We start from the raw sequence: 15,798 nt of genomic DNA, 5'->3' as shown, positions 1-15,798 counted from the left end.
TACGCGTAGCGACGAAAATCGGGATCGATCCCTCGACGGTGACATGCGATATACCTAATGAGATATTTACTATCGAATTAAAAATGTGTCCTTCCGTGCTGTCATTAGACAGTTCTTTTTAAGTGTTATGGGATGAGTTGAAGTCGGATCGATTCCCGATTGAGGCAGTGCCTTATTTCATATTCTGAAGGACACTCACGTCCTTATAGTTGGTGATTCTAATTATGGTGGTTTGAACTGGGAACTTCTACTGTCATATACGATAGTGTCGAACACAGTTCTTCATTTAAGGACTTATTCCTGTACAAACATTTAGGTAAAAATACTAGGCATCGTGTGGGACAATCATCGTCGCGGCTTGATTTGATTTTTACAAACGAACTTGGTATGTTAAACGATCTCGATATTTTACCGCCAATCTGTGCTAGTGACCACGCCTGTCTTTCATTTAAGTTTACATGTAACATATACAGAAATTAAACAATGTGAAGATCCACGTCCAAATTTCTATAAGGGAGATTGCCAGTCTATGAGAGAGACCTTGAAAGATACATCTTGGTGCGAAATTGAATGTGATAACATAGAATTTCTGGGAAAATTTTATGTCTACCATAAACTCTTCGACTGACTGACAAACATTTACCCAAGATAAAACCTTCGAACAGGTCGAAAAAGAAACCTTGGTTAAATAGAGAGGCTTTACTAGCAATTCAGGAGAAAAAGAAAGCATGAAAATCCTATGTAATGTGCCGTACAAAACAAAACTTTCAAAAGTATGCAGAAGTCCGTAACAAAGCAACAAGAGCATGTAAGACTGCTAAACTGAACTTCGAAATGGAACTTGCAAAATATTAAATAAGACTCTAAGACTCTACAATGGCTCTTCTTAGAAGAAATTTGCGTCATTGTCCACTTGAATGTCGGAAAACCGCTTACATTTCACTTGTACGAGCAATACAAATGTATTGGACTATGGATCAATTATCTGGGACCCATGGGAAAGTATAACATCAATAAATTAGAAAAGGTTCAGCGTCAAGCAGCTTGATTCATAACAGGCGACTACAAATCCAGAGATGTGGGCTGTGTAACAAAGATGTTGAGTACACAGGAACTTCCGACTCTACAACGGCGCCGTCAGTGAAACCGGCTGATCTTCCTATTCAAGGTGGCTGAAGTTCGCACAAAGACAATAAATTTGGTAGCTTTCAGTAGATTGATACATCCATCACGTGCATGGCACATGTGAACAACTTTTCCTACAAGCAACATATTTCAGTTGGACCACCACGAGTTACGCTCACTTAACGGCCGACAGGATCAAGGTAAATCAATGTAAATCATTATTCAAACGCATTTTATTGAACGAAAACGCACGCCCTTGGTACGGTAGTATGCGTTCTAACTGAACCATAACTGGACTACTATCAAAAGTGGAAACGCTCATGATAGTGATTTAGGTCCAACAGGCATGTCTCATATCTGTTATAATTCATGCAGCTTTAAAAAGATGTTACAACTCGTACACACAGTGATAGAGGTTGTAAGTAATTCTTACAATATGGAGGTTCCTGGCAAACTGGACAATGGGCCATATATCTTTTTTCTGATACATATTAACGACCTGCCCAAGGCTGTTCAAAATGTAGCAAATTATCTGCCGATTATATAAAGAGTTGTACCGTAAAATATCAAATGTCTCTGATAGATCTCGAGACAGTCTTATACAGTCAGCATTATCAGCTTGGTCAGATAAATGGCAACCGAAATTAAAAACCGGGAAATGTAAGTGCATGGATCTAGGGAAGGACAGTGTTGATACACAATATTATAAATCTGGAGATACCCCTATTGAATATATAAAGAAAAAATAGGAGTTATTTTCGACGATGAACTCATCAAGTTTTATGAGCATATTGCACAAAAAGGAGGAAAATAACAATCAGTCACTGGGGACGATTCGTAATACATTTTTTCCTTACATGTTGATATTTTTCTTTCCCTGTATAAAAGTTTCGTCAAACTGCTTCCTGAATATACTAGTGTAATGTGATCCCCAAACTTTAAGATGCACATCGTTTCAACTGAAAACGTTCAGAGGCGTGCAACAAAACTTGTGTGTGGAATGAAAGATTTAACATATAATAAAAGACTCAGAAAACTAGGTATGGAAACGTTGTATTATCAACGTGAACATGCTGATCATGTCATACACCTCTTTGAAATAATGAATGAATTTCAAACATTAAGTTTTCAGTGTCAACTACCACAAGAAAACATTGTTACAAGTTATTAAAAAAATCATGCAAATAATCCAATGAGTAAATAATCTGTCGCAACAAACAGCCATAGCAGAGAACGTAAATGCCTTACATGCAGAACGGAAACACAAGAACAATAATTGACAATTCAGTAGACTTTAATTATTACCATCCTTACTAGTTGTGTGTACACATGTGTTACAAACTTTTACTGTGTTTACTGATTAAAATATGACCAATACAAGTTTTGATCTCAACGACGGCTCTTATTCATCAAGGTAAATGAATTCAGCAGTAGGCAAAGTACCTAATATGTTAAGGTTAGAGACCACCAATTATTTTCCCATCTACTTCCATTATAACATGAATTACGGCGTGTACGGCCTTCCACAAATAGAAACATGTTCTTTTCAAGAATAATCTTAGTTCAAGCATTTTATTTGACCCAGTTCCTTTTATTTCTACTAACAATCCGCACGAAAGTAGGTGTAGGTCCCTGAAAATGATTAGACAATATATTCAAAGAGATCTGTCTGTGGTCTGTGTACTGTCTCATAAATATCACGAGTATTATGGGCAGGGTTTACAGAGTTTTTAAGATGTTAGAAATAAGAAAGAGTAGGCCTACAAGTAGGAAAAAAACAATTGCAGTTTATTAGTATATTAGTAGCTGAGTTGTGGCACTGACTACTTATGTACAGGGTTAGCCAGTATAGAAAGACTGATAGATGGACTCAACATATTAACGGATGAAAAACATATGAATAGTGATATTATATGTGAGTATACTTCGCGTGAATGATACATTGGTATAGCAAGCGAAAACCGTTTCATGAAACTTTTTTCAGTCAAACTAGTAAACCTCAGTATATAAAAATGTACATCACTTCTTGGGTTTGTTTACATTACTGACCAGTCAGAACGGACTAAACTTTACTTTATTCCCAGGTAAACGATTACGTTATTCCCAGTAAAATCCCTGTACTTTTAAGAATTGGTGGTTTCTGGCCTTTAAGTTGAGTTTAGACAACATTTTTCTTCTACAGTGTAAGATAGGTATTGATCTATGTTTTTCAAATACTTACAGAATAAGTTTGCAGATGAATTTGTAAAAACAATAATTTAGGGAAGGCCTAAATTGTCCATCTGTCATCTTGTAGTATAGATGTATTATACCAGTATTATCAGAATGATTGTGGGAGATAAAGGTAAGTCACTTGACTGTGGTGGGTCTTGAGCAGTTCAGTGCATCATCGAACATCCCTTACCATGATATAATAATCATTAACACATTTTCCTATCCATTTTATTTGACCCAGTTCCTTTTATTTCTACTAACAATCCGCACGAAAGTAGGTGAAGGTCCCTGAAAATGATTAGACAATATATTCAAAGAGATCTGTCTGTGGTCTGTGTTCTGTCTTATAAATATCACGAGTATTATGGGCAGGGTTTCCAGAGTTTTTAAGATGTTAGAAATAAGAAAGAGTAGGCCTACCAGTAGGAAAAAAACAATTGCAGTTTATTAGTAGCTGAGCTGTGGCACTGTCTACTTATGTACAGGGTTAGCCAGTATAGAAAGACTGATAGATGGACTCAACATATATATTATTTTTATCATTCCTCTTCTTTTTCTTCTTCTTCTTCTTCTTCAAATTACTACACTCCTTCATAACTTTGAAGATTATGTGTAGGCGCTGAATAAAAATTTATGGTGTTTTTACAACAAATTTGTACATGTGCCAAAACAATAAAACTTTCCAAATTTTACATTAATAAAACTTTGTACACTGGTCGGTGTTTAAAGACTGAGGGCAGAGATTAGGACAGGCATAGTGACATAAGCTTTGAAGGAGTCAACTGTGGCTGTTGTGTGTGCGACAGCCGGCAACATGTTCCACTGACCTACTGTTCTAGAGAAAAATGAATACTTATAAGAATCTTTGGATGTGCCAATGTGTCTGAAGCTGTATATGTGTTACCATGTCCATGCCGCGTTCTTGGATCAGCTGGTATTAATAAATTCTTTTCCGGATATATAGCTACTACATGGCGGAAGAAACATTACTAGGCGGGCTCTGGTTCTTCTTATCTCTAATAATGGTCAATTCAAATCTTATTCTTCTTCGTATTAGTATTAGTATTAGTATTGTTGTGGTGGTTGTTCTTTTTCTTTTTCTCATTGACGGATTGATGATCCGCACAAATCGGATTGCAGGCAGATGAAGGGAAATAACTTCAGTAGAAAGGTAAATAATTTTACCTTACCCAATTAACAAAGTTTACTTCCGGTTTACAAATGGCTTCCTTAGCGACAGGTGCTCAGGTGAAATAAATAAATTGGAAAATTGAAAGAAAAGGATTTTCGCTAGTATTTTGACAAAACTGGTAGGTTATGGTTTTAAGATTTTGCTTGTTAATTTAAACTGTTAGCATTTTGCCCAAATAACAGTGCATAAACATTTAAAACAAATGCTCTGATATAACTATCTTAGAATCTATCAGTGCCTATATATACTGCCAATCTGTCATGGCCTTAAAAATTATGGTATTGTATTTTACATTATTATGACATTAATAAAACATAATTTATTTCACACTGTATCGAAGGAAAACGTTTCGGCTAGACTTTAGAATCTGTCCGTAGCTATTCTCGTTATTTGGGCATTCTTTTATTTATCGATATGGTAGCATGGATATATTTTCCTCGCCAGGTTTAGAAAATGCGGGGGGTGTGGGGGGCAGCAGCCCCCCAATTATGAAATATACAAACTAAAAAAGCCTTACCTTTATTTAAACCATACAGGTACTGGATATTGCAAATTATGCAGATTTTACCTACGGACAGATTCTAAAAGTGCTCCAACGTTTCTTCTCTACATGTCATTCCTGTCATTCACTAAAAAGAGTATTATTTTTTGCAGTACCTATAATTTCTAACATATACAGCCTTATACACTAATGGGTCTTCCTTGCAAGTCTGATCTTTGCAATTAGATATGTCTCATTTTCGTTTGCAATGACCAAACTTGGGCAAGAGGGCAGTTAAGTCTAAGTAACAAAGGGTTTCAAAACAGGAGCAGTCCAAAATTGATGATTTTGCAGTGCATTTTGTACATAAATATTTTTCTCTGCTTGATTTCAGTAAAAAATAAAAATGGCATCTACAGTGATAGAGCCACGGGGAATACCCACAATATTTGGGGAAGTCCTTGAGAAAAATGTCACGTTTTGCATTGACACATCAGGCAGTATGTACAAGGGAATAGAAATGGTAAAGGAACATTTGATTGAAACACTACAGAAAATGGGAAATTCTGGAAAACCATACATGTTCAATATCATTGAATTTAATTCAGAAGTAACTCAGTGGTCTGACAAACTAGTAACATGTACACCACAAACTGTTAGTGTTGCAAAGGAATGGATTAACAAACTTCAGGCTAAAACTGGTACAAATACAAAAGAGGCTTTGCTCACAGCTCTTAACGACCCACTTTGTAATGCTGTTTATCTGGTAACAGATGGGCTTCCTGACCATCATCCAGCTGACATACTTGAACATGTTGCCAGCATCGGGGATTATCGACCAATTCACTGCGTGTATCTGTCAACTGAAGAAACCACAGAATCAGCTGCAATTGAATTCCTTGAGGACTTAGCAATTGAATCATTTGGCTCATTTCATATTGTTGCATTAACCACCCATGGATGTGTTGAAAGAATTACACCTATTTACCGATCTGAACATGCTAGTGAAAGAATTATACGCACCATAAATGGAACTGTTAGACCAAACTTACAGAAATGTAGTGTTGCAACAACCCTTCAAGTTGATCCAGAAGAGAGTGTTTCACTTGCACCTAGAGCTATGTATGGAAGAGTACCACCTTTTTATGGACCACCCTGGGGTCCATATTGGAGTGATTGGCTAAGTACGCCCTACAGATACTACTATCCCTATGCCTGGAGTCGTTATAGACCAGCCCGAGGTTGGCTGAAGTCGCAAGAACAGATGGTTGAGAGTATAGAAACATCAGGCCTTTCCCCTGCTGCAGGGTCCCTACTAATCAACAAAGCTGTTATTGCACGAAGACTTGACGATGGCTACTTCTACAAGGCAACTGTAAAAAGCCAGGTCAGTACTTGACATGCTTGTAAGGTAAAATATATATGTAAACAGATAAATTCAGTCACATAGAAATTTGAAATTCCATGTTGAAATTTTTTCTGCAGGTGAACAAGAATAATTTTGTTTTATATTCTGTGATTGATAACTTCCATTTCTTGCAAATTTAATGTATATTTGATGAAGCAAAGAATTTTTATCTACATTCCATGTAAAATAACATTTCTGAAACTTTTTGATACAGAGCAAATTTGATGAAAAAGTAAGTTACCATAGTTATTGTACATTTGTCTGAAGTTTGTGTCAGATTATTCAGAAAAAAATGTCGGATTTTGTACAGTTTTAAAAATTATATCATAGAAGTGCTAGTGAAACACAAATTTATTTTATATTGATATATGTGATGTATTTTAAATTTGTAATTGTTGTATTTGATCAAATTGAGTGTTGTTATAAAGTAATGTTTCTGTGTTGTGTGATTTTTTTCTGTACATTCTGACAGCAGACTTAGTAAAATAATTCCTAAACATGGTTTTGCCCTAATTCCCTTAATCTTAATTTCTTCTTTTTCTTCCATTATTTTAGGTATGGTGATATTGTTATTATTTTTTTCATATTTCTTTTTCATAATTCTTTGTAAATGACTTACTTAATACTTACTGTAGTACTTTTGACAATAGTATTAAACAGTTACTTTGGTTTAATCATTATTTTATTGCATATTTCCATTACAAACATAATATACACAGATCTAGTACAAACGTATGAAAATAGCAAATGGGTTGGACTTTAAGTTATACCAACATTATAAGCAGCCCTTCCCACATGTTTAGAAGATAAAATAATGAAAATTTTATTTAATTGTTGGAATTTAATTCTACTGGTTACCGCATAAGTAAAGTCCACAAAAATGAGATTGCCATGAATGATAATGATTTTATAGTAAAATATTTGTCTCCATGCAGCAATTCAAAATTTAAATGAAAGTTAATATATTTTTCATGAAGGCTATAGTCCTCCACATTTTGATAAATAGAAATAATAATTTAACTTGAGGTCAAATATATATTTAGAAACTTTTTCTTCAGTTAATATTTGTGATACAAACAATAAGTTAAATGTACTGATAATGTACATGTTAGTTTTGACCATTTCTCTACCCTAAATTGTAGATCAAAACCACAACAAAATTCCTGGTGTTTGGGAACATATTTCCATCATTAGGAAAACCAAGTCATGAAAGATTCACTTTTTCATAATAATTTCAATACTAGCTAGTTTGACTGGAATTTTTGCACTTCCATTCACTTAAGGCACTTTAAAGGCAGTTTTATGTCTAAAGACTAACATATCTTAGCTTGTCTTTCTCATGCCATTTTGCAGGACAGTTAAATATCTTAAACTGGGTAGAATTTTATTGCTTGACCTTTTAGAATCTGAAATTTCATACTTACTTCATTTCTGTGAATTTCTTTTAGGACGAGCAGGTATATACTAGTCTAGTAGCATACACAAATTAACATAAGGGAAGAATTTTAGCTGAGAATAGCTCTTTTATATTTGTATACTTATATTTTAGTATTCATTTATTAAATAACTGAATTAGTTCTGAACCTTCTATGTCCTTTGATAATTTAAAAGTAGAATAGAACTAAAACTTTTACATTTTACATTAAGAAAAAACAGTAGATGTTATCAGCACCTCAGTTTAACCTTTACCCAGGCCTATTGTCAGCAAGTGATTCTGCCTTGGCTGTCGGCAAGTGATTCTTTCTGCCTTTGCTGTCGGAAAGTGATTCTACCTTTGCAACCAGTGCAGACCAAGATCTGTGCAGGCTGATCATGGTCTGCACTGTTTGCTATTCAGTCAGTAAATTTTCATTGAACATGCCTTCAGATAAAAATGATACTATCCACACTGAATGATGGACCAGTCCATTTTAGAAGTATAACAGGGTAAAGGTTAAATAGATGTAGTTACCATACTGACCGTATTAGCATGTTAATGACTTTCATTTTACTCAGTTTCATCCCATGGTGACCCAAAATTAGACATATATTTTAAAATTGTTGGAGTAAAACCTAAAATTTCACTGTTGAGACAAATCATTTGAAATATTATGATTTTTTCTCTTTTGCTGAAAAATTCTGGAAAAAGTCATGCCAGTCTTCTGGAGGAAATGATTTTATCTATGAAAATAACTTAAGTTTGAAACCTCTCTAATACTGAATCCATGATTCTGTAGAAATGCCAGAGATAATGGCTAATCTCAGGTTCTGCCTGAAGCTGCCAGTTTTGTATCATTTAGACATCTTTCAAGAGTATTTACTCTCAATTGATTATCTGTGAAGATAAGTGGTACTTTATTGATTACAGGTTCTTTGTAGTGGAACTTAGTAACTACCTATTTGTCTTTGTAAATACCCAATGTCATCAAAAATTAATGCTTCTTAGATATCGACATTGTTGCTATGTTATTTCAGTAGAAAACCAGTATGTGTGTTAAATAATGTGATTGTTTCCATTAAGAGTAATCGTTGCTAGGCAACTACTGTAAATTTGGTATCTGAGTCTTTACTGATGCTGTATTGTGTTTGATTGAATGATTAATTACATACAATACAAAATAATAAAATTTGTTATAAATAATATAGTAACCGATGTGTTGAATCATTTATTTTTGGAAAAATAATCATCATTTTGTAATTAATGTAATTTGTACTTTACTTTTTAGCTTAAGAGATAGAGCTAAATCCCTTTATATCCTAGGCTCAAAATCTGAGAACATTTTACACAACCCTTAGGCCAGTCCAGTTAAAATGGGGGTACAAAGTTTATAAATCATTACTGCATTTCTTCGGCTGTGTGTTTTCTGTGGAATGGAAATAGCCCTTAAAATGCAAAAGTTAAACTTGCCCAATCAGCTTAAAATCTGGTATCAGAACGAAGAAATATGTAAAAAGCACATTATTAATTAATATCATTTATTTTGAAATAATTGGTTTCATTCTCGTGGTATTAGTACAGTATTTGTGTGAAAAACTTAAACGGCTTATTTCTGATATTTGATCTTCTATATGTGTACTGCAGTATTGTTTGTATTGTCAATACAAAGGCTATTGTGTTATCGGACCTTTTCAAGTGGTGTTGAAACTGCAATATACCGTTAAAACTCGATATACTGTTAAAACTCATTAATACAGTTAATACATAGCCTTTATCTTTGAGATCTATTGATTTTACCTAATCATATAAGCAAGTCAAGTGCAATTTTTCTTATAAATTTACATCTAGAATTTATGGTGTTTGCATGTTTGAAATGTAAATACATTTTGTGTTCTTGTCTTATCAGAAGACTTGAAAATGTCTGAACTTAACTTTCAGTCAGAGCAATTGAAATCAAATTAAAAGCTGATATATTTTTCTTTGAAGTTGCAAATTGTACCTAGTGGTGCACTTTAATGTTTAACAAATCTGCTAACTGTTATAATTCATGGTCTTTAATTTATTTAAAACCATGTGAAAAGATCTTATTGCAAGTTGTCTGAATATCTTAAAGTGAATGTCCTTTTTAAAATCAAAGGCATTTTTTTTACCATTTCAGATATGTCTTAATCTTAAAAATCATTTATAGCATTTGTGGTAACAATATAGATGTTTGTGATCACATATCTATGGACTTCTACCTTGTTTGCTATCTTCTTTGGGTTATTGCTGCAAATAATTTAGTGGTTGAATACAGTACATTTTTACTTGAGGGTTTATCACTCTTAAGTGCTGGATAAAACTTTATTGCCTGTATATGCAGCGAACTTAATCTTATGGCATAATTTATTTTTAAGAACATTGGTAAACAGCTGCACAGCCCAGATGGAGACCCCGCACTTAGCCCTATCAAATTGTAGTAAGAACAGTTTAGCTAAACATAGATGGAGAAGAAAGTTGATTTTGGTTTTGTTCGGCTTCATTTCTCAATTTATTGTTATTGTTTCAGATACTGTCAGATAAGTTCCTGGTTGGTTTTGGACCGTGTAAACATGGCAAGTTTACAGAAACAGCTTACCAAGACACCCATGTATTTGATATCATTGACTATGAGGATGCTAAACGACACACAATTCTGACAGGAGATAAGGTGCTAGCACCCTGGGAGCCTGAGGGGGAGAGATATGGCCCAGGAACTGTTTTAGAAGGGCATGAAAAAAGACAGGCAGAAGGTAAGCATTACTGTTATTAGACCAATCGCTTTTGGGACAGTACTGTACATATTTACTCAGTTATAAGGCCAATCAATTACAGAACGTTACCATATTTACTCAAGTTGTCAGTCCTGAATCACCTACAAGACATTATCATATTTACTAGTTATAAGGCCAATCACTTACAGGACATTACCACTTACAAGACATTACTGTATTTACTAGTTATTAGGCCAATCACTTACAGGACACTACCATTTACTAGTTATAAGGCCAATCACTTACAGGACATTACCGTATTTACTAGTTATAAGGCCAATCACTTACAGGACATTACCTTATTTACTAGTTATAAGGCCAATCACTTACAGGACATTACCGTATTTACTAGTTATAAGGTCAGTCACTTACAGGACATTACCGTATTTACTAGTTATAAGGCCAATCACTTACAAGACATTACCGTATTTTCTCAAGTTGAAAGGCCTGAATCACTTACAGGACATTACCATATTTACTCAAGTTGTAAGGCCTGAATCACTTACAGGACATTACCGTATTTTCTCAAGTTGCAAGGCCTGAATCACTTCCAGGACATTACCGTATTTACTCAAGTTGTAAGGCCTGAATCACTTACAGGACATTACCATATTTACTCAAGTTGTAAGACCTGAATCATTTGCAAGACATTACCGTATTTTCTCAAGTTGTAAGGCCTGAATCACTTACAGGACCTCACCATATTTACTCAAGTTGTAAGGCCTGAATCACTTGCAGGACATTACCGTATTTACTCAAATTGTAAGGCCTGAATCACTTACAGGACCTCACCATATTTACTCAAGTTGTAAGGCCTGAATCACTTACAGGACATTACCATATTTACACAAGTTGAAAGGCCTGAATCACTTACAGGACCTCACCATATTTACTCAAGTTACAAGGCCTGAATCACTTACAGGACATTACCATATTTGCTCAAGTTACAAGGCCTGAATCACTTACAGGACATTACCATATTTACTCAAGTTGTAAGGCCTGAATCACTTACAGGACATTACCATATTTACTCAAGTTGTAAGGCCTGAATCACTTACTGGACATTACCATATTTACTCAAGTTGTAAGGCCTGAATCACTTACAGGACATAACCATATTTACTCAAGTTTTAAGGCCTGAATCACTTACAGGACATTACCATATTTACTCAAGTTGAAAGGCCTGAATCACTTGCAGGATTGGGTCCATTTAACATGACACCATCCTAAATTTGTTGCCATAGTTTCATCCAATTAGTCTGTCTTAAAACTCTGGCTGCATGATTTTTCTTCTGCTGAAAATGCTGCTATAGAGTTTATAAAGTATGTTGCATTCCATGACAGAACACTTGTTTAATGCAGATCATTACACTGAACAATATTGTAAAGAATCATGGGTATATGTGATCACTAATTTTTCACTGCTACAATGTTTTGAGGACATATGTTACATATTTTTTGAAACTGTATTTGTTCACTGGTTTTTCAAATTCTGTTACTAGATTCTCAAAATTATTAATGGAAAAAACAGTGGCTTTAATTCTTTACTTTTGTTTGCACAGGTTTTCCTAGTGAAAAATAAATCTTCTTGTCTCTGTATCACAAATTTTATGTGCTTATGGTGAACTTGTCTTAAGTCACATCTTGTGAAATTAGCATAGTATTGTAGACTACTGAAAATACATTATACCCAAAATGATAAGTTTATTTGTTTGTTTCACAAATGGCTGACATGTAAGGTGTTGTTTTTTTTTGTTTGGAATAATGTGTTTCATTCTTTGTTAAAAAAAATCTAAAACCATATCAATATTTTAACGTTCACTGGATAGTTGTTTTCAGCCAAAAGCTTGTGATAGTGTTTGTTTTCCATCTTATGTAGAAGAACTTTAATTCCAAATCTTTCTTGTTAATTTCCCACACACTGAAAGTTTCTTTTGAGAAATTAGCTGGTATGAAAGCCCAGATCTCCTTTCTGCCTTTTTGTGTGATTGGGTAGACAAACAATATTTAAATTTTGGCTTTTTTTTTTAAAATTGTCTCTGTATTCTGTACAATGTAGACATTTATTTCACATTTTACAGACAGATACAACATTGCAATAAGATTTGGTAACTCATTTTATCATTACATAAGGCTTGTCATGGCCAGTTTCATGTTGTTGTGTGTTTCCATGGTTACCATGATAACCAGAGTTCTTGTTACTTTGTCTGTTCAAAGTTATGTTGAAAACAGGCATTTTTCCGTATTTTGAGAAATCTTTTTTTTTATTTTGATAAAATTGTTATACTAATTGTTTTGTTGATTCGTCCAGTTGTATATACATGTAATGGAATTTTGTTTAACAAAAAGTATTTGTTTTCTATCTACCAGTAAACTTTTTTTTGCGAAAGTAAACTAAGTTATCAAACATGCATGTTTAAAATAACACATTACCAACATCAAGGTCCTATATATGTAGATAAAGAAAAACAAAAACTCTGGCCATGGTAAAACATTGAAATCCTTAAGTAATATACATTATTTAGTTTTGTTATGTCTAGTATATCACAGTTTTGATACCATTAGTTTCCCAGTCACATTTATAATTTGTACCGTTTCCAAACAGTTAATGTTTACATGTAATTTTGTTGAACTCTTAATTCAATTAAGTACCATAATATTATGGTGTTTTTTTTTTTGTGTTTTTTTTACAATAAGAAGTAAACTTATCCAGCGATATTGATTGATGGTATTGCAATTTCTCTACTTAAGACGTAGTTTTTTCATGAATTTGCAAGAAATTACTTTCAAGGAGAGGAAGTGATCCAGCATGCTTGTCGATCATCAGTGGTTCTACCCAGGCGTGAACCTCTGTTGGGCAAACATGCTAGCTAGAGCAGCTGCAACTTATCCATCATTAAAGGTAGTGAACCGGTGTGAATTTGGCATACTTCGGCCGTAACAGAAAATTATTTTTCATGCCAAAATCGCATACACAGAATAACTAAAAGAACTGAAATAGCCGATTGTCAATACGGGTCCACTACAATAAGGCAGACAGACACCAAGTGACCTTGACATTAATATGATTGTCAACCTAGCAAAACAGTATTCTGGATTTTATACAAATTTTAATTCGTCAATATTTAATAATTTCATAGGACAGTCTGGCAAAAGTTTTCATGGGCAATACTTCTCCCAGTTATATTTGTAAATCTTTAAATTCATTGAACAGTCCAAACATGTTCAGTAAGCTTATGTAAAAATTGATATTCAATGTTCAGGTTGCCAGTATTTGAAAGTCTTTACAAGACTTAGTGTTACAGTCATTTCTCACAAATATTTGATAAATTTATTTTCTTTCTGCAGAGTAACGATAAAGTTTTTTTTTTAAATTAAATTAAATGCAGATATTTACAATGTTTCAGATCATTTGCTTAGTAAAATGGTAGGCCTAAAATATTTTAATTTGTAATGTGTATTCATTTGTTTTAAAATTGAGGAAACATAATAGAAAGCTTGTGCTACACCATAAAATAAATTGCTGATTCAACAAATAAAATGCTGATTCAGCAACAGCATAATTAACTGACATTACAAATTATGAGATCTGCAAAACCAAATTTTCCTTGCTTAAGATTTTAAGCTTTCATTTAATGTTGGGAAATATTTGGAGAGAATACATTTTCACATGAAGCTGGCCAAAGGTTGTTACATTTTTTCATAGCAAAACAGAGAAACCTCATTTTAATACTGATTTTCTTTCTTGCTTTTCTCAATCCCTTAGTTCTAATTGTAGATGGTAGAATAGATTTGGACAAAATTGTGTCTGTTTTTTTCTTGGCTAATTTATCAAAGAAGTTTGCAATTAATATTAGCCAGATTTGGAAAAGGGTCTCTTCCACTGTACTGCAGAGTCTGTTGCTATGCAACCTTGTCTCTGTTCAGTTTCAATAGTGAGCTCAGAATCAATCAGTCTGTCGCTGGATCAATGTTTTAAAATAAAATTTGGAAACCAGTCACAAATCTCTAGCATTTGATTGGTTCAATCTGGGCTGAATTTTGAAATTGACCAATGGCAAGATTGCATTCTGAAACTGGTTTCCAGACTCAGACCCAGATGCATCTTCTATAGAACTCACAGATTTCTGTGATGAACTGGTTCTTTTCTACTGTATCTGCGATGCTGGTAACTAAACCCACAGGGATCCGTCACGTGCTATGATAGAGGGGAAAAAAATTTATGATAGAGGGGATTTTTTTTTGTTTTAAATGCTTTTTAGGTGAAATTCAAGAACTTATATGTAAAAAAAATAATTACCCATAAAAACATAAATATAGTCTATATTTATGTTTTTTATGGGTGATTTTTTTTACATAATTTTATAAGTTCTTGAATTTCATCTAAAAAACATTTAAAACAAAAAAATTCCCTTCTATCATAAAAATTTCTCCCCTCTGTCATAGCAGGTGACGGATCCCTGTGACTAAACCTAGGGAAAATAACAGTAGCTTTTACAATCTACCTTTCACTAATATATCGGGCATTTTGGAACTGTTAAATCATCAGGTGATCAGGTAAATGATTATGCAAAATGATGTGTTAACTCAATAACTGCAGAATGTTTTAGACAGCAGAGTGGTTTGGTTGGGTTTAGCATCAAATTGTTTCAAAATTATTTGAGAAATGTATGATATTTTGATGGGATTCAGGAGTGAAAGAGTGAAGACTTTTTTGTCATGGTCTGTTAGTTCAAATAGTTGCGTTTCTTTCCTAACTCTGTCTTATAGAGGTCTTGTAAGAATCTGTTTTTTCTTTTGAGAAAAAAAAATAAAATCAAGAACATAGGTTCTACCAGACAGACCTTATCATGACAGAAATATTTCTTATAAAGAGTGTTTATGAGTCATTTTAGCTAGAAAGTTACCCTTATTAGAAGTACCTGCTTGTTCATAAAATACATTTTCTTTTGCGATCATTGAAACACACATTTCTTTTATTAATTTTGTAGAAATTATATACATGTACCATGATTATACAGTTTTGTTTATCTGTCTATATATTTTGCATTTTTTTTGTATCAGTTATCAAGGTTATTCTACTAGATTAAGAGATTTAGTTGACAGCAGGTATTTTGATTCAAGTTTGACATTCATTTTGAAGCATTGATGGTAAAATCTCGATAAACT

General features: G+C 33.6%; 1 protein-coding gene and 1 long non-coding RNA gene across 5 annotated transcripts in view; one reads left to right on the top strand and one right to left on the bottom strand.

Moving 5' to 3' along the window:
- LOC128556136 (uncharacterized) overlaps positions 1 to 15,798 on the bottom strand; it is a 62,793-nt gene that overhangs the window by 17,016 nt on the left and 29,979 nt on the right. The window lies entirely within an intron of this gene.
- Positions 4,516 to 15,798, top strand: part of LOC123550788 (uncharacterized) — a 22,972-nt gene continuing 11,689 nt past the window's right edge. Inside the window, exons 1-5 of one of the 4 annotated variants that reach the window (XM_053540075.1) lie at positions 4,516 to 4,649; positions 5,407 to 6,399; positions 6,635 to 6,652; positions 10,386 to 10,608; positions 12,711 to 12,737. In XM_053540075.1, the coding sequence (XP_053396050.1) occupies positions 5,419 to 6,399; positions 6,635 to 6,652; positions 10,386 to 10,608; positions 12,711 to 12,737 (1,249 nt within the window). In that variant the 5' untranslated portion in view covers positions 4,516 to 4,649; positions 5,407 to 5,418. The remainder of the gene's footprint in view (positions 4,650 to 5,406; positions 6,400 to 6,634; positions 6,653 to 10,385; positions 10,609 to 12,710; positions 12,738 to 15,798) is intronic. The other 3 variants (XM_053540076.1, XM_045339174.2, XM_045339175.2) reach the window with 3 other exon arrangements.

Source organism: Mercenaria mercenaria, chromosome 4, assembly GCF_021730395.1.
Source record: "Mercenaria mercenaria strain notata chromosome 4, MADL_Memer_1, whole genome shotgun sequence".
Lineage (NCBI taxonomy): Eukaryota > Metazoa > Mollusca > Bivalvia > Venerida > Veneridae > Mercenaria > Mercenaria mercenaria.
Note: the sequence above shows the minus strand (reverse complement) of the source record. Positions and strands in the feature narration are given on the sequence as shown.